Source organism: Oncorhynchus clarkii, chromosome 3 (assembly GCF_045791955.1).
Source record: "Oncorhynchus clarkii lewisi isolate Uvic-CL-2024 chromosome 3, UVic_Ocla_1.0, whole genome shotgun sequence".
Taxonomy (NCBI): domain Eukaryota; kingdom Metazoa; phylum Chordata; class Actinopteri; order Salmoniformes; family Salmonidae; genus Oncorhynchus; species Oncorhynchus clarkii.
The window spans coordinates 14308098-14332388 of NC_092149.1; the positions used below are offsets into that span (position 1 = coordinate 14308098).

The following is a 24291-nucleotide window of genomic DNA, read 5'->3' on the forward strand; positions in this document are numbered from 1 at the left end:
AGTTTGCATAGTGAGAGAAAAGAACCTCATATCCCCATCAGCACATCTATGTGCAAAACATTCCCTCAATAAAGCCTATTTTTATGTACAGCTAATAAGAATAACCACAGCATGAAATAAAATAGAAATAATGGAAAATAGAAATAAAAGACAACTGAAATAAAAACAGAGAGCCATGAAACAACAATAACAAATCAGAAAACCCGTTTTCCATTATTCTTTTTGTATCGTTTAGTCATTCTCTATTGTTTAGTCTTTCTCTAAGCGCTTTGTAAGAAGGAGCAGGTCCAGTCACCTGAGTGAGATCCCCATCCATACTGTAGGTGACACACACACACACACACACACACACACACACACACACACTTATGCATATACAAATGCACATACGTGCACACAAACACATGCACACGCATACACATCCATGCACGCTCTTCTCTTCCTCTCTTCTCACCCCTCTTCCTCATCCTCCTCTGCCTCCTCCTCTGCCTCCTTATCCCATCTTGCATGCTGAAGTGCAGGAGAGTGGCCCCCGCCTGCCTCCTCCCCCTCCACCCCTCTCACCCCCAGCTCCAGGCCTCTCCACAGCAGACCAGGGTAGGGTAACCTGTGAGGCCCTAGGAGGGCTATAGCTTGCTCCCCGTCAGCCTCCTTCTGGAACACCATTTGACCTCCAGCCCCATCCCCCAGGCCAACCATCCCAGCACGGGGGTGGAATGCTGAGGCGTGGGGCTGCAGGGCCAGATTCTCCAGCGGGTCGAGTTGGTCTGGAGAACACCCTCTTCCTCCTCCTCTAACCCTTCTGCCCTCTTCCCCGTGGTCAGCCCCAGGCCCGCGCCTCGGCCGTGCCCGGGTACGGACCTCCAGGCAGCTGAGGCCCTTGCGGTGGCGCTGGAGGTGGTCCTCACGGGCGAAGGCCTTGTGGCAGAGCGGGCACTCGAAGGGGCGTGCCCCACTATGGAGAGACAGGTGGTTCTTCAGGTCGTAGGAATGCAGGAAGCGGGCGGGGCAGTGGGGGCAAGGGTACGGACGCTCCCCTGTGTGTTTACGCATGTGGATCTTCAACTTGTCATTTCTGAGAGAGAAAGGAAAGAGGATAATGGCTCAGCATCATATGTAGAACAATGCTAGCCCTGTAATCTGTTATAGATAAGTGTTAAACACACAGGTACATACCTGGTGATAATAGTATTAAACACACAGGTACATACCTGGTGATAATAGTGTTAAAACACACAGGTACATACAGTGCCTTGCGAAAGTATTCGGCCCCCTTGAACTTTGCGACCTTTTGCCACATTTCAGGCTTCAAACAGGGACACAATCATGAAGTGGAACGACATTTATTGGATATTTCAAACTTTTTTAACAAATCAAAAACTGAAAAATTGGGCGTGCAAAATTATTCAGCCCCCTTAAGTTAATACTTTGTAGCGCCACCTTTTGCTGCGATTACAGCTGTAAGTCGCTTGGGGTATGTCTCTATCAGTTTTGCACATCGAGAGACTGACATTTTTTCCCATTCCTCCTTGCAAAACAGCTCGAGCTCAGTGAGGTTGGATGGAGAGCATTTGTGAACAGCAGTTTTCAGTTCTTTCCACAGATTCTCGATTGGATTCAGGTCTGGACTTTGACTTGGCCATTCTAACACCTGGATATGTTTATTTTTAAACCATTCCATTGTAGATTTTGCTTTATGTTTTGGATCATTGTCTTGTTGGAAGACAAATCTCCGTCCCAGTCTCAGGTCTTTTGCAGACTCCATCAGGTTCTCTTCCAGAACGGTCCTGTATTTGGCTCCATCCATCTTCCCATCAATTTTAACCATCTTCCCTGTCCCTGCTGAAGAAAAGCAGGCCCAAACCATGATGCTGCCACCACCATGTTTGACAGTGGGGATGGTGTGTTCAGGGTGATGAGCTGTGTTGCTTTTACGCCAAACATAACGTTTTGCATTGTTGCCAAAAAGTTCAATTTTGGTTTAATCTGACCAGAGCACCTTCTTCCACATGTTTGGTGTGTCTCCCAGGTGGCTTGTGGCAAACTTTAAACAACACTTTTTATGGATATCTTTAAGAAATGGCTTTCTTCTTGCCACTCTTCCATAAAGGCCAGATTTGTGCAATATACGACTGATTGTTGTCCTATGGACAGAGTCTCCCACCTCAGCTGTAGATCTCTGCAGTTCATCCAGAGTGATCATCATCATCTCTGATCAGTCTTCTCCTTGTATGAGCTGAAAGTTTAGAGGGACGGCCAGGTCTTGGTAGATTTGCAGTGGTCTGATGCTCCTTCCATTTCAATATTATCGCTTGCACAGTGCTCCTTGGGATGTTTAAAGCTTGGGAAATCTTTTTGTATCCAAATCCGGCTTTAAACTTTTTCACAACAGTATCTCGGACCTGCCTGGTGTGTTCCTTGTTCTTCATGATGCTCTCTGCGCTTTTAACGGACCTCTGAGACTATCACAGTGCAGGTGCATTTATATGGAGACTTGATTACACACAGGTGGATTGTATTTATCATCATTAGTCATTTAGGTCAACATTGGATCATTCAGAGATCCTCACTGAACTTCTGGAGAGAGTTTACTGCACTGAAAGTAAAGGGACTGAATAATTTTGCACGCCCAATTTTTCAGTTTTTGATTTGTTAAAAAAGTTTGAAATATCAAATAAATGTCGTTCCACTTCATGATTGTGTCCCACTTGTTGTTGATTCTTCACAAAAAAATACAGTTTTATATCTTTATGTTTGAAGCCTGAAATGTGGCAAAAGGTCGCAAAGTTCAAGGGGGCCGAATACTTTCGCAAGGCACTGTACCTGGTGATAATAGTGTTAAAACACACAGGTACATACCTGGTAAAGCGGACACCGCAGGTAGAGCACTCGAATGGTTTCTCCCCGGTGTGTGTTCTCATGTGTCTGGGCAGCTTCCCTGCTCCGTGGATGATCTTCTGACAGACAGGACACTGCTGGGGGGTCTGAGACTTCCTCTTCCTACCCCCTCCTCCTGCCCCTGTGGCCACCCCTTGCTCTGCCAGGGGGGCTGAAGTAAAGCTGGGCACCCCACCGTTCCCCACTCCCTCCATCTCCTCCTCGTCTTCTGACAGCCTGTCGTCTGAGAGGGGAATAGGGGGGTGGGGGGCGAGGAGGCGCTCCTGAGGCCAGTGCACCCCTCCATTGACTGCTGTACTCCCTCTCCCTGCATCCCTGCCCTGCTTCCGCTCCCCGTTCTGTCCCGTGGTGGGGGGGTGTTCATCCTGCTCAGGGCTGGGGGGTCGGGTGGAGGGATGAGAGTGGGCCCCGTCTTGAACAGGTGAGGGGTGTGGAGGAGGAGTGGAGGGGTGCTGGTGTGTGTTAATGTTGGGGCGATGAGGCAGTGGCTGGTGGTGCGATGACTCCACCTTGTTGACTCTCCGTCTGTCTATCTTCCTCCGGGAGCCTTTCTTCATCCCACTCTCCACCCTTCTCTCCCTCTCCGCCTGTACCCTCTCCTCCCCCATCTCCCACTCTACCTCCCCTGCCGTCTCCCCCAGTATGTCTCTACAGGCATCAACCACACACTGGATCCCCAGTAACTGAGCTCCTCTCAACACGTCTCTCATGCCAGAGCTGCGGATGGTCAGGGTGGCCGTGTAGGCAAACTCCAGCAGGGCATCCAGGGCATCGGGCGCGACACAGTCCAGCTGGCACACACTGAACCCTCCTCCTCCCCCCGCCTCACCCCCTGCCTCGGCCCCCTCCTCTGCCCCAAACAGCCCGCGGAAGTAGAGGCTGACGGCAGCCATGACAGAGCGGTGGGTAGGGTAGCGGGCACCCCGCGAGGTCAGGGTGAGGTCACAAAGTAGCCCCGCCCTGCGCTGGGCGTTGAGGCGGAACAGGATCTCGCTGCTGTGCTCTGGGAAGGGGATCCCAATCAGACCGTCCTCTCCTGGAGACATCGCCACCTGCAGGAGGGAACAGTTGGTTAGAATAACACAGACATTGAAGTTCAGGCTGAATCAAAATAATTCGGTGGCCACAGAGGTTTGTTTATTTACATGAAAAAAAACAAGAATCAGACAAAGTTTTTTTTACATTTCTTCTGGTGTGGTGAATATCAAGCAATGACATCAGAACAATATTGTGTATGCTTTTGATATAGATCACATTTCGTGGCTTTGAATACCAGGAAACAAATGCTGACATACCTAGAATACCTCAGTGCATGGACGTGTCCTTTGTCAAGTAAATCTGTGTTAGTTAATGCAGTCACGGTGCAGAGATATTTTGGTTGGTACTGTAGCCTTTCATTACTAGCGTGACTTCCACAAAGAGCTCTCCTTCACGTGAGGGACCATATTAAACAAGAGCTTAGTGCTATCCCTCCTTCACGTGAGGGACCATATTAAACAAGAGCTTAGTGCTATCCCTCCTTCACGTGAGGGACCATCTTAAACAAGAGCTTAGTTCTATCCCTCCTTCACGTGAGGGACCATATTAAACAAGAGCTTAGTGCTATCCCTCCTTCACGTGAGGGACCATATTAAACAAGAGCTTAGTGCTATCCCTCCTTCACGTGAGGGACCATATTAAACAAGAGCTTAGTGCTATCCCTCCTTCACGTGAGGGACCATATTAAACAAGAGCTTAGTGCTATCCCTCCTTCACGTGAGGGACCATCTTAAACAAGAGCTTAGTGCTATCCCTCCTTCACGTGAGGGACCATCTTAAACAAGAGCTTAGTGCTATCCCTCCTTCACGTGAGGGACCATATTAAACAAGAGCTTAGTGCTATCCCTCCTTCATGTGAGGGACCATATTAAACAAGAGCTTAGTGCTATCCCTCCTTCACGTGAGGGACCATATTAAACAAGAGCTTAGTGCTATCCCTCCTTCACGTGAGGGACCATATTAAACAAGAGCTTAGTGCTATCCCTCCTTCACGTGAGGGACCATATTAAACAAGAGCTTAGTGCTATCCCTCCTTCACGTGAGGGACCATATTAAACAAGAGCTTAGTGCTATCCCTCCTTCACGTGAGGGACCATATTAAACAAGTGCTTAGTGCTATCCCTCCTTCACGTGAGGGACCATATTAAACAAGAGCTTAGTGCTATCCCTCCTTCACGTGAGGGACCATATTAAACAAGAGCTTAGTGCTATCCCTCCTTCACGTGAGGGACCATATTAAACAAGAGCTTAGTGCTATCCCTCCTTCACGTGAGGGACCATATTAAACAAGAGCTTAGTGCTATCCCTCCTTCAATCACTCCTCCCTTGTCCCTCGAACTACCACCCCCTCAACCCCAGATTACGACATCAGGAAAAAGTGATTTTGGCAGAGGGGGTGGGAAGGGGGGACAACTGGGAGGATCAGAGGGGGTAGAGGAGAAGGGGGTGCCAGAGAGGAGAGAGAGAGAGAGAGAGAGAGAGAGAGAGAGAGAGAGAGAGAGAGAGAGAGAGAGAGAGAGAGAGAGTGTGTGTGTGTGTGTGTCAGTGGTTGATAGTATTAGCTCCTTGATTAAAAATAGAGAGAGAGACGTAGGAGAGGAAGAGACAGAAAGAGGAAGGTGAAAGAGAGGAGTCAGACTGTACTGGGGACGACGTCCACACACACACACACAAGGTGCTAGAGATTTTGCGTATGTCACATCGTCAAAGGAAGATTCAAGTTATATGGATGTATTTCAAGTCAGGATTCTGCTCACTGAGTCTAACCTTAACAGTGTGCGTGTGGTATTTCCTGAAACAGAACTTTGACTTTAGGAAAGTGAAAACAGAGAAGAGTTCATGTTGGGTAAAACAAGACGTGTTTATGTGGGGATAACAGAAGCTTGTTCTTCTCCTCCCTTCTTTTCAAGACCTCATCACCCACTCCGTGTCCTCCCTTTCACACATGCCCTCCAGGGGAGGTGTATACTGGAGGAAGAGAGTGAGAGAGTGTGAAACAGAGAGAGCATTTAGGCCTACAGCGGAAGTTTGTGTCTTACTCCATTTTACTAATCCATAGACTACTTTCTAGGTAGGTTACCAGGTCTATAGAAGTCTATACTGTCTATGTATCCATATGATGAGGTTAATTTATAACACCCAAGGGCTCTCCTCTCCTGTTCCCCTGGCTCTCACCTAACCCCCTCTCCTGTTCCACAGTACCACTCACCTGAGCAGACTACATTTTCCACAAACAACAGACTAACTCCCCCCTCCTCCCCCACCTTTGTCTCCCTCCCATAGCAACCACCAACAGCCCCCTAACCATCCTATAATACTGTCCACATAGCACCCTGGAGGGGCTCTCCTCGACGACAGTACATTCTGTTTCACCTGACTAACCTGCTCCAAGACACACCCCATTAAATACACACACACACACACATTGCGTGTCTCTCTCTTGGCTCCCCGAGTCCCCATTGTTCAGTTTGTGGTCTGTTGATCTTCATGCAATGTCAAAAACACACACACCCCACCCATACAGTCCACACACTAACGTTCATATTGTCGCACTTCAACAGAAACCCCAATCCCACCTGTATCAACAGAACCTTACCCTCCCAACCTCAACCCATCCGCTGTGTCTAAACCCAAACGGCACCCCTACCTTTCCTGCCTTCATGGCTGATAGAGGGACCGTCGACTGGAGGCGATGCTGTGTCTGTGTCATGGCATAAGTGTTTTTGTACTTCAGTCTTCCTCGCTCTTACTTGCTTCTTCCTTCCTATATTACAGCCTTCTATTCTCCCTCGCTCTCCTTAAACAGGCCCGCCTGAACCTCTCCTTAAACCTTTAACTCTCGAAGTTCAGAGAAGTTGGGGTTACGCGTTCATCCTTGGGGATGTCTACCTCTTTCTCTCTCGCTCGTTCTCTCTCTTCCTGTTTTATGAAAAGAAGGTGCTGGCGGCGGAGAGAGATTGAGAGATACCCCTCCCCCTTCTCGCCCACGCGCCCCTCTCTCCAAAATACATTGGGTCCATTTTCCGAAACGAGCGATGGTAAGTTTCCGAAATACATAACATCCTGGCCTTCCCCTCCCCGACCACAGATCTGACCTCTGACCTTGGCTGATGGACAGGTAGGAGGGATGTTTGTCCATCTGTCTAGACAGGTGGGGGGAACTTGGGTACAATAGTCTAAAGTGGCTTCTTCTCCTCGAAGAAGAAAGAAGAGGAAGGAAGCCATGCTGGACTATTGAGAAGCAGCCCGTGGTCTCATCCTTCAGCCACCAGCCACTTACGCACAGAATTAAGGATCTTTATGTACCTACATTACTGATGAGGGACCTTGAAAGAAGCTCAGAAAAACCCTACAACATTGTCAAATATGTGCAAATTTAGCCAAGTCAGCCAACATCAAAATTGTTCAAGTAGAAGTAACGTAAGAACCAAAATCATATTGGTGCTGTGAGTCATAATAGACCCAGCCACAGACATCAAGGTAGGTATTAGATGAAACAACCAACATGCCATATTACAGATGGTCTGTGATGATGATAAAGTCACATTAGAACAATCCATAAGGCAACTTTGACTGACTCTGTGAAGTCTTCTCCAAATGAAAGCTTGTTCACTAAAACAACTCTAACATGTAACATTCTCGGTTTGATGCATCAAGCTATCGACGCTGGCATGGGTTTGTGCCACCGCTGCTCTCAGAGCAGGTAGGAAGTGATTTCAGGGAGATTTGTTCGAGGTGTTTCCTACGCTCGTAAGCATCTAAAACAACGCCCTGGAAAAAGCTGTAGACGAGGAGGACATCGACGGTGCTGCCAGAAAGGTCAAAATCCCCACCGAAAACACTGTGTGTGTGTGTGTGTGTGTCTGTGTCTGTGTGTGTGTGAACCTGTCATGAGGCACAAAACAATAAGCCAATAGAAAAGCTGAGATGAGGTTTTGTTAATGTTAACAGAATCCCCCTCCTAGAAATCAGAGGAGATAAAAAGAGAGATTAAGTGAACAGAGAAGAAGAGGGGGAGTGAGAGATAAAGACATATGAAGAGCATACTAGTGTTTAGTTTCCGGTGTAAAATAAAAAAAGGGGTGGTTTTCGATTCCTCAGAAGGGGGATGTAAGTGTTGTTCAGAAGGGTATACGTGTTGTTCAGAAGGGTATACGTGTTGTTCAGAAGGGTATACGTGTTGTTCAGAAGGGTATACGTGTTGTTCAGAAGGGTATACGTGTTGTTCAGAAAAAGGGAAAAGATTCCTGTTAATCGAATTGTGAGTCACTTAAACGAGACACCCTGAAATACACACTCACACACAAAGTAGGAATGGTCTTTGTTTGACGGTAAGACATAACGGCAAGACATTTTCTCTTTCTCCCCTCGTCCCCTGTCCTTTCTCGCTCTCTCTTAGTCACCCTGTTTCTAGTTTCTAGTTGTTCAGCAGCCCCTGTTCTAACAGTCAGGGACAGCCATCTCTGGCTGCTGATCCCTCTTTAACTAACATATAGCACTATAGATTACACAGCCACCCAAACTGACGGGTGTTTAACCAACACATTCAAATGACTACAAATCATCTGAAACACAGCTCCTTTTCCCACAAGAATGGAAGTAAAAACGAAGAACAAACAACCAAGTGGAAAGTATGTGGAAAAACATGTCGTCAGACTGTTATGTTGAAGAAAACATAACGGCACACCACTTTACAAAACACTTTGTGGAAATGTGAAAGACATTAGGAAGCAGTGAAGACAAACAAATGTGACAAATTAATATAATAGTAACTAAAACCCATATTAAGAATTATTGTCGAAATATGCTGTACAATTGGTATAAACTGTAGGCTATATTACAGTGAAAGACTCACTCCTCATGCTTCAAGTGAATTAAAACCAACAAATTAAACTAAAACTATAACAATGGAGCCAGTTGAAAACTGTTTATGTAGTAAATAAGTTCATTCTATTTTCAAAAAATAAAACACTTCGTCATCCCCTTTTCTTTAATGATTGGTGGCCAACTTATCTCTCGGTTTCAGAGCGGATTCTCAACTCCCACTCCTCTGTCGACAGTTGACTACCTTTCCTCCCCTCCGACAATACGGCTTCCTCTTCCCTCGCCTTCGTCATGTACGCCACGCACTCTCTAAAAGCTCTTATAATGGTTCACTGCCCCATTCGAACTCAAAATGTACTGGAGAAATATAGATGAATCTGGACAGGAAATAACAACACTTTAAATGGGGTCCTGATAGAATGAATAAGTAACAAAACAACTGGACCATCAAAATAATGATTAAATGTATTGTCCTTTTGACTGCAACTTGAACGGAGTTCACCAAGTGAGAGATCAATAGTAGTTGACACAAACAAGACATTAGACTGTTATTACACTGGTGCTTATTTTCACTTACAGCCTGTAACGTCTCCCAATCCACAGCAGTTATATCAGCTCTGCTCTGAACGGCCCAGGGGGGAAATATGACTTTACTCCATTGACAGAAATGTGTTTCAATTCATTCTGATGTCAGACGCTTTCCGTGTGCGTTCATTCATAATATGTTTAAACTTCTAATGCTCTAATGTATTTCACATCCACAATTCACAGGCCCTAACAATCCACACCTCACCAGAAATACTGTACAAATGTCAAATGCAATGTAAGTTTACAAAATATAGCTACTTCTTCATTTAGTTTAGTTCATTATTTTTTTTCCAGGGAAGGCTTAAATAAATTACTACCAAGAAAACAAGGAAACAAAGTTTTGGGAAATAATTACACAATGTACGAACATAAACTCAATAAAGGATATTTGTAAACAACATTTGTAACCCTGAAAGATGTATTTAAATTGTGTGTGATAAAATATATATATTTTTTGTTCTGATACAATAAAACGATTTATGAATTTCTTAATATGTTATAAAGATTATTATGCAAAGCTTAAGAGAGGGGTGGGTGGCAGTGAAATGTATTATTCCATGATGGCTGAAAGAACACACACAGCAGACCTACAAAGATGTGTCATTACATACAACATGAAAAATACTCATGGGAGGATAACATACTATAGGTCCATCAGAACTACACACAAACCAAAATAAAGGAGAACTCAATTAAACCAAGAATAATTCTAAATATGTATAATTTACATGAGACAACCAGAACAGCACAGGTGGAACCAAACAACTGCTGTTCCCAAACAAAACAACACAGCAAGGCCTGAGAGAAGGAAATTAGGAGTCATGATTCTCTGTTCATACCGTTTCTCCTCCTCCACGTGCTCCTCTGGCTCTCAGTGCTTCTCTATCTCCTTCTCTCATTCTCCTTCTCTCACACACTCGTTTTAGCCTCTCTCCCCCTCTTAAACATAGGAGGCTGGGAGAGAGGTGTTGGTTTAGGTGCATCTTCTCAGAGGAAGGGTGAAAGAGAGGTAAAAGAGGGGATGATGAGAAGAGTTCCTGCCCACACAGAACCATATTCAGCCCAACACAAGTTGGCAACACTATGCACCTCCTGTATGTAATGAACTATGAATACATTTACAGGCATTTATAAAGCAGCTATAAAGCATTCGCAACATGTCATGAAGGCTTATTGCAAGTATGAATTGTTATTAAATATGAGACATCCCCATTCTCCATCTCTTCCTCCATCATCATCTTCATCATTTACAGTATATCTTGACCCTGCACCGTTTCTGAGGTACAATAAAACCCAGACCCTCTCTACTCCCTCCACTGATAACTCTCCCTGCACCGTTTCTGAAGTACAATAAAACCCAGACCCTCTCTACTCCCTCCACTGATAACTCTCCCTGCACCGTTTCTGAGGTACAATAAAACCCAGACCCTCTCTACTCCCTCCACTGATAACTCTCCCTGCACCGTTTCTGAAGTACAATAAAACCCAGACCCTCTCTACTCCCTCCACTGATAACTCTCCCTGCACCGTTTCTGAGGTACAATAAAACCCAGACCCTCTCTACTCCCTCCACTGATAACTCTCCCTCAACCGGATATTTGCATCTTACAAAGAGATATAAAAACAGACCCAGCCAGAGAGAATTTGAATCTTCATTTGAATTCGTTAAAAGGCTGGATAACGAGAATAAAGACAACATTATGGTAATTACGGGTACATCCATTTCCTCCAAGACGTGGCTAAAGCAATTCTATAAAGATGAAAGCTATGTGATTATATAGGGAATAATAATTGCACTCAACCATGCAATAAAGATCTGCCAGTATGGAGGACATTCTTAATAGTGGCAAAGTAACAAAAACACACAAATCATATCCAGGAAAAGGTTCCAATCTTACGATCCTTTTGTACCTGCATCCAGCCCCTCTGCTTAGCTAAACTGGGGCAGTGTGTGTGTGTGTGTGTGTGTTGAGGTCTTAGTTCCAAGAACACATTACATTATTCATTTGGCTGGCAGAGCAGTACAGAGCGGAGGCCCTTAACCCAGCCCTCCCACCACACCGAGGACATTTTGCATGTTATCCCAATTTACCGATGGGAATCAAGGGTTTTATTCAGGAGGGACGAACGGTACAGAACCTTCACATAGAAACGTATTGTATAGAGCAGACACGCCTCTCTGCCAAAAACAGGAGTGAGGAGAGAAGAGGGAGAAAAAAAGAGAGAGAAATGTGCGGTTGGAAAGAGGAAAGGGGGTCTGAGATTTGAAGGGAGATCAAGGAGATGAGAAGAATACGGCTGAGGTTTGTTTGACTTCAAAATAGACGTGTTCCTAGAGAACATACCAGGAAAGCAGAGTGGGAGAGGAGAGGTGGTAAAAGACTGTCAGCCAACGAGTGAGTGAGGGGTGGGGGTAAAAAAGATGTAAAGATAGGTATAGAATGAGGCAGGGTGGGGGTAAATCTCACAGGAAAATCAAGCCTTTACCAACAACCTGTGTCAGAGACAAGAAATAAGAGAAGAGTTCTGTTACAAAGAGAGGGGAGGGGGGGGGGGGGGGGGGGGGGAGTAGGGGACAGAAAGGCAGAGAGGGGAGAGGAGGGGGGGAGTGGGGGACAGAAAGGCAGAGAGGGGAGAGGGGGGGGGGGAGTGGGGGACAGAAAGGCAGAGAGAGGTGAGACGGAGAGGAACAGTGACGTGAACAGAGGTTAGAGAAACAGAGAATGTTAGAAGAGAGAAAGAAAGGGGGAGGGAGCGAGAGACTGTGACAGGAAGTAGCTGCAGTGAGTCCTTGCAGGTGTGTGTCTGCAGATGTCTGAGGGGAGATGTGGTAGCAATCGCTATCATTAGCAATCAGTGAAAGGGAGTTTCACAAAGATGGGGAACACACACACAGGCCTGAGAAAGGATTATTTGTGTGCGTGTGTGTGTCAATGCATATATATGTGTGTGTGTGTGTGTGTGTGTGTGTGTGTGTGTGTGTGTGTGTGTGTGTGTGTGTGTGTGTGTGTGTGTGTGTGTATATATATATATATATATATACACACACACACACACACACACACACATACATATATATATATGGGAGGGCTTTACCAGTTCTAACACATGCTGACAAAGTGGTTTCACACCTTCTATCTGTATCTGGTCAGCAGTTTCAGCCAGCCCCCAAGACAACATGTGTGAACAGCAGAGTGTGTGAATGAGTGGTTCATTTATGTGCAGAACTGAAAAAAGCTTGTGTGTCTTTCAATGTGATAGTGTGTGTGTCTGTGTGTGACTTGTGTACTTGATGCACTGTGTGTGTGTCTGCTTGCTGGGTTAAGTTGCCACATCATTAGGGAGGGTCTCGACAGCTGTTCCTCTGTCTTACACATGACCTCCCTTTTCAGAGAATGATGTCGCAAAACACACGCTAGGATGGGGACACACACACACACCCATACACAGAGATACATGCTCATAGACACATACCCCTACAAACAAACACACACAGACACATACACACCCACACAGACAGACAAACACGCACATAGACACAAACCCCTACAAACAGACACACCGATGTCGCAAAACTAACTGATCCTGATCGGCTTCCTCTTCCTCTGCTGTGAGGACTGACAACCACGAGGTGAGATGGAGAGATAAATGGATGACAAAACAGACAGAAAAGTAAAGGAGGAACAACCATGTCAGCTATTAGAAAGAGACAGTATATAACTCATACGGTATATGACTACAGGAAGAAAGAGAGAGAGATATTGATAGCAGTAGGGGACAGGGAGAGAGAGAGATATTGATAGTGGTAGGGGACAGGGAGAAAGAGAGATATTGATAGTGGTAGGGGACAGGGAGAGAGAGAGATATTGATAGCAGTAGGGGACAGGGAGAAAGAGAGATATTGATAGCAGTAGGGGACAGGGAGAAAGAGAGAGAGATATTGATAGCAGTAGGGGACAGGGAGAGAGAGAGATATTGATAGCAGTAGGGGACAGGGAGAGAGAGAGATATTGATAGCAGTAGGGGACAGGGAGAAAGAGAGATATTGATAGCAGTAGGGGACAGGGAGAAAGAGAGATATTGATAGCAGTAGGGGACAGGGAGAAAGAGAGATATTGATAGCAGTAGGGGACAGGGAGAGAGAGAGATATTGATAGCAGTAGGGGACAGGGAGAGAGAGAGATATTGATAGCAGTAGGGGACAGGGAGAAAGAGAGAGAGATATTGATAGCAGTAGGGGACAGGGAGAGAGAGAGATATTGATAGCAGTAGGGGACAGGGAGAAAGATAGATATTGATAGCAGTAGGGGACAGGGAGAAAGAGAGAGAGATATTGATAGCAGTAGGGGACAGGGAGAGAGAGAGATATTGATAGCAGTAGGGGACAGGGAGAGAGAGAGATATTGATAGCAGTAGGGGACAGGGAGAGAGAGAGATATTGATAGCAGTAGGGGACAGGGAGAAAGAGAGATATTGATAGCAGTAGGGGACAGGGAGAAAGAGAGATATTGATAGCAGTAGGGGACAGGGAGAGAGAGAGATATTGATAGCAGTAGGGGACAGGGAGAAAGAGAGATATTGATAGCAGTAGGGGACAGGGAGAAAGATAGATATTGATAGTGGTAGGGGACAGGGAGAAAGAGAGATATTGATAGCAGTAGGGGACAGGGAGAAAGAGAGATATTGATAGCGGTAGGGGACAGGGAGAAAGGGAGATATTGATAGCGGTAGGGGACAGGGAGAAAGGGAGATATTGATAGCAGTAGGGGACAGGGAGAAAGAGAGATATTGATAGTGGTAGGGGACAGGGAGAAAGGGAGATATTGATAGCAGTAGGGGACAGGGAGAAAGAGAGATATTGATAGTGGTAGGGGACAGGGAGAAAGAGATATTGATAGCAGTCGGGGACAGGGAGAAAGAGAGATAGTGGTAGGGGACAGGGAGAAAGAGAGATATTGATAGCAGTCGGGGACAGGGAGAAAGAGAGATATTGATAGTGGTAGGGGACAGGGAGAAAGGGAGATATTGATAGCAGTAGGGGACAGGGAGAAAGATAGATATTGATAGTGGTAGGGGACAGGGAGAAAGAGAGATATTGATAGCAGTAGGGGACAGGGAGAGAGAGAGATATTGATAGCAGTAGGGGACAGGGAGAAAGAGAGATATTGATAGCAGTAGGGGACAGGGAGAAAGATAGATATTGATAGTGGTAGGGGACAGGGAGAAAGAGAGATATTGATAGCAGTAGGGGACAGGGAGAAAGAGAGATATTGATAGCGGTAGGGGACAGGGAGAAAGGGAGATATTGATAGCGGTAGGGGACAGGGAGAAAGGGAGATATTGATAGCAGTAGGGGACAGGGAGAAAGAGAGATATTGATAGTGGTAGGGGACAGGGAGAAAGGGAGATATTGATAGCAGTCGGGGACAGGGAGAAAGAGAGATATTGATAGTGGTAGGGGACAGGGAGAAAGAGAGATATTGATAGCAGTCGGGGACAGGGAGAAAGAGAGATAGTGGTAGGGGACAGGGAGAAAGAGAGATATTGATAGCAGTCGGGGACAGGGAGAAAGAGAGATATTGATAGTGGTAGGGGACAGGGAGAAAGGGAGATATTGATAGCAGTAGGGGACAGGGAGAAAGAGATATATTGATAGTGGTAGGGGACAGGGAGAAAGAGAGATATTGATAGCAGTAGGGGACAGGGAGAAAGAGAGATATTGATAGCAGTCGGGGACAGGGAGAAAGAGAGATATTGATAGTGGTAGGGGACAGGGAGAAAGAGAGATATTGATAGTGGTAGGGGACAGGGAGAAAGAGAGATATTGATAGTGGTAGGGACAGGGAGAAAGAGAGATATTGATAGCGGTAGGGGACAGGGAGAAAGAGAGATATTGATAGTGGTAGGGGACAGGGAGAAAGAGAGATATTGATAGTGGTAGGGGACAGGGAGAAAGGGAGATATTGATAGCAGTAGGGGACAGGGAGAAAGAGAGATATTGATAGTGGTAGGGGACAGGGAGAAAGAGAGATATTGATAGCGGTAGGGGACAGGGAGAAAGAGAGATATTGATAGTGGTAGGGGACAGGGAAATGGAAACTAGAGTATAAAAAAACAATGACAGTTAGTCTGATATCCTCTCCAGACCATGTCAACATGTGACGAACAGTGTGTGTTTAGTTTTAACAGTCCCAATCAGAGGTCGTAAAGCTCAAAAGGCGGAACACTTCGTTGACATCATCAGGACGATACTGTAGTAGTGTTTTCTGGGCTTTGTCAACAGGGGGGTGAGCGGTTGCTTTTACTGTGATCCGTGGCTGAAAGGGTTGATACATAGAATATGTGGTTATTTCAACTGTCCTTTGAGAAACACAACAGAATGTCTGCCTTACTGTCACTGGTCAGAACACCCACCCATCTCTCGTCCAATCACAGCAGTACAGCACTTTGACTAAAGATTCAAACGTTGACGGGGAAAATTCTACTGGTGCTTAGCGAATTAGAGCTCATCGAATACCGCACTCTCAATGTCTGGAATACTGCCTTCTCATGGTACTGTACTTACAACAGCTACAACATCAAGCTGTCATTTCTCATCAAAATGGATCTAAAAGGTTAGGGGTCATTTTCACAACAAGATACAGGAGATGATTCTCTGCGGTGTGTCATTGTCTCTCTTTCCCTGAACCGCTGGCTCACTGTACCTGTTTATGAGCAACGCCCCCTCACTATCTACACCAACATTTACACCATTACCAGAAAAACAAATCATGTTCTCTGTCACTACTTTTTGACACTCTTTTCATCTTTAAGGTGTGTCTGTCTTTCTTTACAGGAAGTAAATTATTGCCACTTCCTGCTCTTCCATCCCCCCCGGCAGTAGGCGGGTGGTGTGAGTTGGTAGGCTGGCAGGCCGGTGGTCGAGAGAGAGATAGGGCTGTGAAACACAACAGAAACTGGAGACTGAAAAAGGAGAAACGCCATATGCACTACTTCCTCTAGTGAGACAGATCTACTGGAGGCAAACTAGGCTGTGGGGTCCATGAACATTCAGTAGAGTACCTTAGTCAGTGGCACAGCATCTCGACATTATGGTCAATGCCTACATGAAATGTATTGGTTCAAATGTTTGTACTGCCCTTATATGGTAATAACCAAACAGAACATGTCCCTGACTCTGACCACTGTGTGTGAATGGAATAATGGATAATATGCAGAAACTCTATGATGGCGCTAAGAGTAGTCTAAAAGTTCAACCCTTCTAAGAGTGGGAAAATGAGGGAATATGGAAAGGGAGTATGGATGGATGAAGGAGCTGAGCAGATAAAGGAGGACTGAATGGGTGGTGTAGGGGAACAGGAGATGTATGAAGGGATGATGGATGGATGAAGGAGCTGAGCAGATAAAGGAGGACTGAATGGGTGGTGTAGGGGAACAGGGAGATGTATGAAGGGATGATGGATGGATGGATGAAGGAGCTGAGCAGAAAAAGGAGGACTGAATGGGTGGTGTAGGGGAACAGGGAGATGTATGAAGGGCATCGGGGGATGAGAGGAAGATACATTTGATATGAAGGAGTAAAGGTATAGAAGGAAAGGAAGGGAGGGAGGAAGCTCTTAAATCTGCAGATGCTGAGTAAAGAGGGGGACTTTGTCCTCCCCCTCTCTCCCCTTTCTCCCCCTGTCTTGTCCTCCCACTCAGCCTACTGTATGTATCTGAAACTGAAACCCCTATTGTGAACAGGGGTAATTTATATATGGGGCCACATGCCATAATTCATATACTTACTGGAATTGGGTGACTGCCTGTGTGTGTGTGTGTGTGTGTGTGTCTTTGTGTGACCTGTGTGTGTCCTCTTTCCTTTAAAGACCTTTAAAGACCACTTACTGTTGTTACACCACCCTACTATAACACACACACACACACACACACACACACACACACACACACACACACACACACACACACACACACACACACACACACACACACACACACACACAGGTCACACTTCTGCATGGCCATGACATCACATGATCTGTCGCTCACTCGCGAACACACACACACCCACACCCACCCACACACTAACTCTAAGTACAGCGTTTGCTAAATGACTTTATGTAAATGTAGCCATTGCTGGCCCTTGGATTTGCGTGTTCAAGTGAACCGTATTCCAAACACTGAGTCCAAAACCCTGGCTGAGAATCAGTGAAAGAAGACAGAGTGAGACACAATATACTGTACAGTACACATCAACTCTGGAGGGTTCCTTCCTGACACATACTGGACTGTACCAAAATCAGTATCTTATGGGGGTGCCCTCATTCAACACATTTTAACATGGAGGTTCACAGATTTTTTTATGGGAGTGGCCTGCAGCACCCCAGGGCAGCCATGTCATATAATCTCTAGTTTCTATACCTATAGTAGGTCAGGCGCTGTCAGCAACTGGGACAATAATACTTTATTTAGTTCAATGCAGTTATTGTGCAACACTCAACATTCCACACCTCTTACCTCCAGTCCATAAACTCAGAGGAGGACGGGTCCCTGCTCTCTTCCTCCCTCTCTATTTTCCACGTCTTCCTGCTTCTGTTCTTCTCCAGCAGAGCCAAAAGGTTTCCAGGGATACAAAGCCTAGGGGATGAGATGTTTGGATAGTTAGATGGTATGGATTTGAACAAACGTTATTGATCCCAGAGGACTGACAGAATGACACCAAGATAAACATACAGTGCCTTCAGAAAATGTTCAACCCCCTTGACTTTTTCCACATTCTGTTGTGTTACAGCCTGAATTTAAAATTGATTAAATTGAGATTTTGTGTCACTAATCTACACACAATATCCTAGAATGTCAAAGGGGAATTTAGATTGACATTTTTATAAATTAATGTCTTGAGTCAATAAGCATTCATTCTTGAGTACAAATTTGCTTAACAAAACACATAATAAATTGCAGTGACTCACTCTGTGTGCAATAGTAGTGGTTAACATGATATGAATGACCACCCCATCTCTGTACCCCAGACATAGAATTATCTGTAAGGTCCCTCAGTCGAGCAGTGAATTTCTAACACATACTGTACAGTGCATTCTGAAAGAATTCACTCTCACTTTTTCTACATTTTGTTACGTTACAGCCTTATTCTAAAATTGATTAAATATTGTTTTTCCCTCATCAATCTACACACAACACCCCATAATGACAAAGTGAAAAAAAAATGTTTGATTATTTTGCTAATTTATTCAAATATGAAACAGAAATACCTTATTTACACAAGTACTCAGACACTTTGATATAATACTTAAAATTAAGCTCAGATGCATCCTGTTCAAATGATAATTATTGAGATGTTTCTACAACTTGATTGGAGTCCACCTGTGGTAAATTCAATTGATTGGACATGATTTGGACCGGCACACACACCTGTCTATATAAGGTCCCACAGTTGACAGTGCATGTCAGAGCAAAAACCAAGCCATGAGGTCGAAGGACTTGTCCGTAGAGCGCTGAGACAGGGTTATGTTGAGGCACAGATCTGAGGAAGGATACCAAAACGTTTCTGCAGCATTGAAGGTCCCCGAAAACACAGAGGCCTCCATCATTCTGAAATGGAAGACGTTTGGAACCACCAAGACTGCGCAATCGGGGGAGAAGGACCTTGGTCAGCGAGGTGACCAAGAACCTGATGGTCACTCTGACAGCTTTCCAGAGTTTCTCTGTGAAGATGAGAACCTTCCAGAAGCACAACGGTCTCTGCAGCACTCCACCAATCAGGCCTTTATGGTAGAGTGGCCAGACAAAAGCCACTCCTCTGTAAAAGGCACATGACAGCATGCTTGGAATTTGCCAAAAAGCACCAAAAGGACTCTCTCACCATGGGAAACAAGATTCTCCAGTCTGGTGAAACCAAGATTGAAGTCTTTGGCCTGAATGCCAAGTGTCACATCTGGAGGAAACCTGGCACCATCCCTATAGTGAAGCATGGTGGTGGCAGAATCCTGCTTTGGTGATGTGTTTCAGCGGCAGGGACTGGGAGACTAGTCAGGATTGAGGGAAAGCTGAATGGAGCAAAGTACAGAGATCCTTGATGAAAACCTGCTCCAGAGCGCTCAGAACCTCCAACTGGGGCGAAGGTTCACCTTACCTTCTAACAGGACAACGACCCTAAACACACAGCCAAGACAATGCAGGAGTGGCTTCGGGACAAGTCTCAATGTCCTTGAGTGGCCCAGCCAGAGCCCGGACTTGAACCCGATTTGAACATCCCTGAAGAGACCTGAAAATAGCTGTGCAGGGAAGCTCCCCATCCAACATGACAGAGCTTGAGAGGATCTGCAGAGAAGAATGGGAGAAACTCCACAAATACAGGTGTGACAAGCTTGTAGCGTTATATCCAAGAAGATTGGTGGTGCTGTCCGGGGGTACCACCCCTGTCCGGGGCTATCATCGGATGGGGCCACAGTGTCTCCTGACCCTTCCTGTCTCAGCCTCCAGTATTTATGCTGCAGTGGTTTGTGTCGGGGGGGGCTAGGGTCAGTTTGTTATATCTGGAATACTTCTCCTGTCTTATCCGGTGTCCTGTGTGAATTTAAGTATGCTCTCTCTATTCTCTTTCTGAGGACCTGAGCCCTAGGACCATGCCTCAGGACTACCTGGCATGATGACTCCTTGCTGTCCCCAGTCCACCTGGCCGTGCTGCTGCTCCAGTTTCAACACTTCTGCCTGCGGCTATGGACGTGCTACCTGTCCCAGACCTGCTGTTTTCAACTCTCTAGAGACAACAGGAGCGGTAGAGATGCTCTTAGTGATCTGCTATGAAAAGCCAACTGACATTTACTCCTGAGGTGCTGACCTGTTGCACCCTCGACAATTACTGTGATTATTATTATTTGACCATGCTGGTCATTTATGAACATTTGAACAGCTTGGCCATGTTCTGTTATAATCTCCACCTGGCACAGCCAGAAGAGGACTGGCCACCCCTCATAGCCTGGTTCCTCTCTAGGTTTCTTCCTAGGTTTTTGCCTTTCTAGGGAGTTTTTCCTAGCCACCGTGCTTCTACAACTGCATTGCTTGCTGTTTGGGGTTTTAGGCTGAGTTTCTGTACAGCACTTTGAGATATCAGCTGATGTAAGAAGGGCTTCATAAATACATTTGATTTGGTGCTTCAACAAAGGGCTGAGTAAAGGGTCTGAATATTTATGTGATATTTCTAAAAACATGTTTTGGCTTTGTCGTTATGTGGCATTGTGTGTAGATTGATGAGAGAAATGTTTTAATCCATTTTAGAATAAGGCTATAAAGTAACAATGTGAAAAGTGAAGGGGTCTGCATGCTTTCTGAATGCACTGTATTCAACCACAAAGACCAGGGAGGTTTTCCAATGCCTTGCAAAGAAGGGTGCCTATTGGTAAATGGGTTAAAAAAATTAAAGAGCAGACATTAAATATCCCTTTGCGCATTGTGAAGTTATGAATTAGACTTTGGATGGTGTATCAATACACCCAGTCACTACAAAGATACAGATGTCCTTCCTAACTCAGTTGCTGGAAAGGAAGGAAACCGCTCAGGAATTTCACCATGAGGCCAATGGTGACAAAACAGTTTAATGGCTGTGATGGGAGAAACCAGAGGATGGATCAACAGCATTGTAGTTACTCCACAACACTAACCTAATTGGCAGAGTGAAAATAAGGTAGCCTGTACAGAATAAATATTCTGTACAGGCATCCTGTTTGCAACAAGGCACTAAAGTAATACTGCAAAAAATGTGGCAAAGCAACTCATGTTTAGGGCAAATCCAACACATTACTGCGTATCACTCTCCATATTTTCAAGTATAATGGTGACTGCAACTTGCTATGGGTATGCTTGTAATCGTTAAGGACTGGGGAGTTTTTCAGGATAAAAAAATGTTAATGGAGCTAAGCACAGGTAAAATCCTAGAGGAAAACCTGGTTCTGTCAGAGTATTTTGTTTAAATCATTGACAAAAAAAACAATCAATTTGAATCGCACTTTGATGCAACAAAACTTTGGATAAGTCAAGGGGGTTGAATACTTTCTCTAGGCACAGTATTTAATATCTGATTCGTGAGACAGAGACACAGGGAAGGAAAGGAACGGGGTCAAATACTGAGGGAATAAGGTGAAGGAAAAGAGAGACAAACATGAGATCAAAAGATAAACGAGAAGTGGGATATAAAGAGTGAATAAAAAGAAATAAAATGAACCTAAACACAATGTGTCAGATGATGTGTTAGACATGGTGAGGGGTTCAGGGAGGAGAACAGAGAAGGTGAGAGAAAAGACCACTTCCCACTTCACCAGGCCACAGAGCAGAAGTGGCCTACCTAACAATGAACAGGGCTGGGAAACAGGCACAGCACACACCTGTGTAGGACCACAGACATCCTCAGACACACACACTCTGCACTATCCCATACTCAGTGGCAAGAGCAGCGACTATACCCATTATCTGTCAGAATCGAGAAGGTGCATGTAAATGTAATTTGGTGTTTGTGAGTGTGTACATGTGAACATGTGTGTGGTAGGGAGAGAGAGAGGTCATGTGACCGGAGTAATTAAGTTACTATGACACCAGAAGGAGAGATGAGAAGAGAGAGAGGGGTCATGAGAACAGTCCGATCTAGTAAATGACCGGAGTAATTCAGTTACTATGACACCAGAAGGAGAGATGAGAAGAGAGAGAGGGGTCATGAGAACAGTCCGATCTAGTAAATGACAGGAGTAATTCAGTTACTATGACACCAGAAGGAGAGATGAGAAGAGAGAGAGGGGTCATGAGAACAGTCCGATCTAGTAAATGACCGGAGTAATTCAGTTACTATGACACCAGAAGGAGAGATGAGAAGAGAGAGAGGGGTCATGAGAACAGTCCGATCTAGTAAATGACCGGAGTAATTCAGTTACTATGACACCAGAAGGAGAGATGAGAAGAGAGAGAGGGGTCATGAGAACAGTCCGATCTAGTAAATGACCGGAGTAATTCAGTTACTATGACACCAGAAGGAGAGATGAGAAGAGAGAGAGGGGTCATGAGAACAGTCCGATCTAGTAAATGACAGGAGTAATTCAGTTACCATGACACCAGAAGGAGAGATGAGAAGAGCGGGAGGGGTAGATCAGTTACCATTAAGCCAAAGACAGTCTACACAGACTTTCCAGGTCTCCCAACTGTAATTTAGTTGGTAGTAAGACTGCTTCAATTCAGACAAGTGGCAATTAGGGTTGACAGTGCAGAACTGTTTCTGCTTCTCGCTCTCTTTTCCCTTCCATCTCTCACACTAAATAGTGGAATTATTCACAGAGTTGGGGTTGGTGACAAATCTAATCTGCATCGCAGACGTCAACAATACCTATTTGTTAAGATCACACACGGAATCCCACAGTACAAATATTAGCCTACATACTGTTACAGGGCAAATGTTTTCCTTATTCCTTCCAGGTGTACTGAAGTTCAGGACTAGACCCAACACTGTTTGGAGAACTATTGTGTGAAAAATAAATATTTCAAACCACCAAATGAATATTGTAGACCAGAAACCCTTCAGTGGATTGGACTAATATCATGGTGTCCATAAAGTGGTATATCAAACAACAAACTCAGACAGAGGACCAAACCCAAGCCAGTTTGGCAGGTTCAGCAGGTCTGTCTGTACCACAAGAGGGGCGAGTCAGCAACCCACACACACACACACACACACACACACACACACACATGCAGTCACAGGCACACACGACAGCCTCCCACCATCCATAGCCTAAGTTTTATACATTTAAAAGCCCTCATCCATCCAGCATTAATATACATTTAAAAGCCCTCATCCATCCAGCATTAATATACATTTCAAGAACATTACATCAGCAACAGAGCTATACAATTTAAGATAAAGGATATGTCAACGTGTCGTGACAACAGCATAGCCCACTGAAAGGGTCGTGGAATAATAGAATTCGTGGCCAAAGTTGCCCTGTGGTGGAGCACATGGCTTATTCCCTACAGAGGCCGGCGATGTGCGTGAGAACAGGTTAGGTTTTGGATGTCAGCCGGTGTTCGCTGCTATAATTAGAAGCCAAGCCTCCAGAAGTGTACCCGTCGACCCTGCTTGTTCACCTGGCCACATCCACACAGGTAGCAACACAGAGCAACTAACCTGAGATCACATAAATATTCTCTGCTAATGTAATTGAAATAGTATGTGTTCTTGTGTCAAAATAAGCCTCTAGGAAAAGAGAGCGCGAAAATCATAGGGAGAAATTATTGTAGACACGTCACACGGGAGTTACCGAATACCCATGACGTAGTCCTCCCGTAACCCCGGTTAGGACCGGGGGGGGGGCGGTTGTTATAGAAAATGGGAAAGACAAGCGTTAAATCCTAACTTTAAGAATTCCATAATAACCCCCCAAAACAGAGAGCGAGTGAGGGAGCGGGTTTACCTGTGCGCCGGTGTCACCTATGTTATCTCGTCGCGTCCCACCTGACCGGCTTCTGTACTTCCTGGATTCACTCCCACCCGTCTCTCTCCCCCCGGGGGTCACCGCTCTCTCCGCACTGTCCAAAATCTCACACCAGTCCCTCTGACGAACCACGTATCATCCGGGAGTTCTCTGTAATATCCGCCTCTTCTTGTCTCTCTGCCGGCGTTTATATCCCCCTGCCTCGGCTCTCTCTTTGCAGACCGCCGGCTCGCTGGGCTGTTCTCCCCCCTCTATGACTCCGCTGGCCCATTCCAACTCCAGGCAGCTCCTCCTTGAACCAGGAAGCGGCTTGCCCTACTTTACACCCCGCCGCGGATTGGCTCTGGCGGGGCTGGAGAGGGACCGCTGGGGTGGGCAGGGCACAGGGGTCGGCCATGGTGCGATAGGCCAGCGGCAGTGTCTGTCGTATCGAGGTGGGAGGGAAGGAGGGCCG

The 24291-nt window shown here is 45.6% G+C and overlaps 1 protein-coding gene across 1 annotated transcript; it reads right to left on the reverse strand.

Moving 5' to 3' along the window:
• Window positions 1–350: 350 nt before the first annotated feature.
• On the reverse strand, window positions 351–24067 carry LOC139388525 (zinc finger and BTB domain-containing protein 7B-like). The gene is made up of 4 exons (XM_071135232.1): window positions 23817–24067; window positions 17866–17985; window positions 2860–3950; window positions 351–1075 (listed from the first exon to the last, which is right to left on the reverse strand). The coding sequence occupies exons 3-4, from the start codon at window positions 3942–3944 to the stop codon at window positions 451–453; spliced, it is 1710 nt and encodes a 569-aa protein (XP_070991333.1). The 5' UTR covers window positions 3945–3950; window positions 17866–17985; window positions 23817–24067; the 3' UTR covers window positions 351–450.
• Between the last annotated feature and the right edge of the window lie 224 nt (window positions 24068–24291).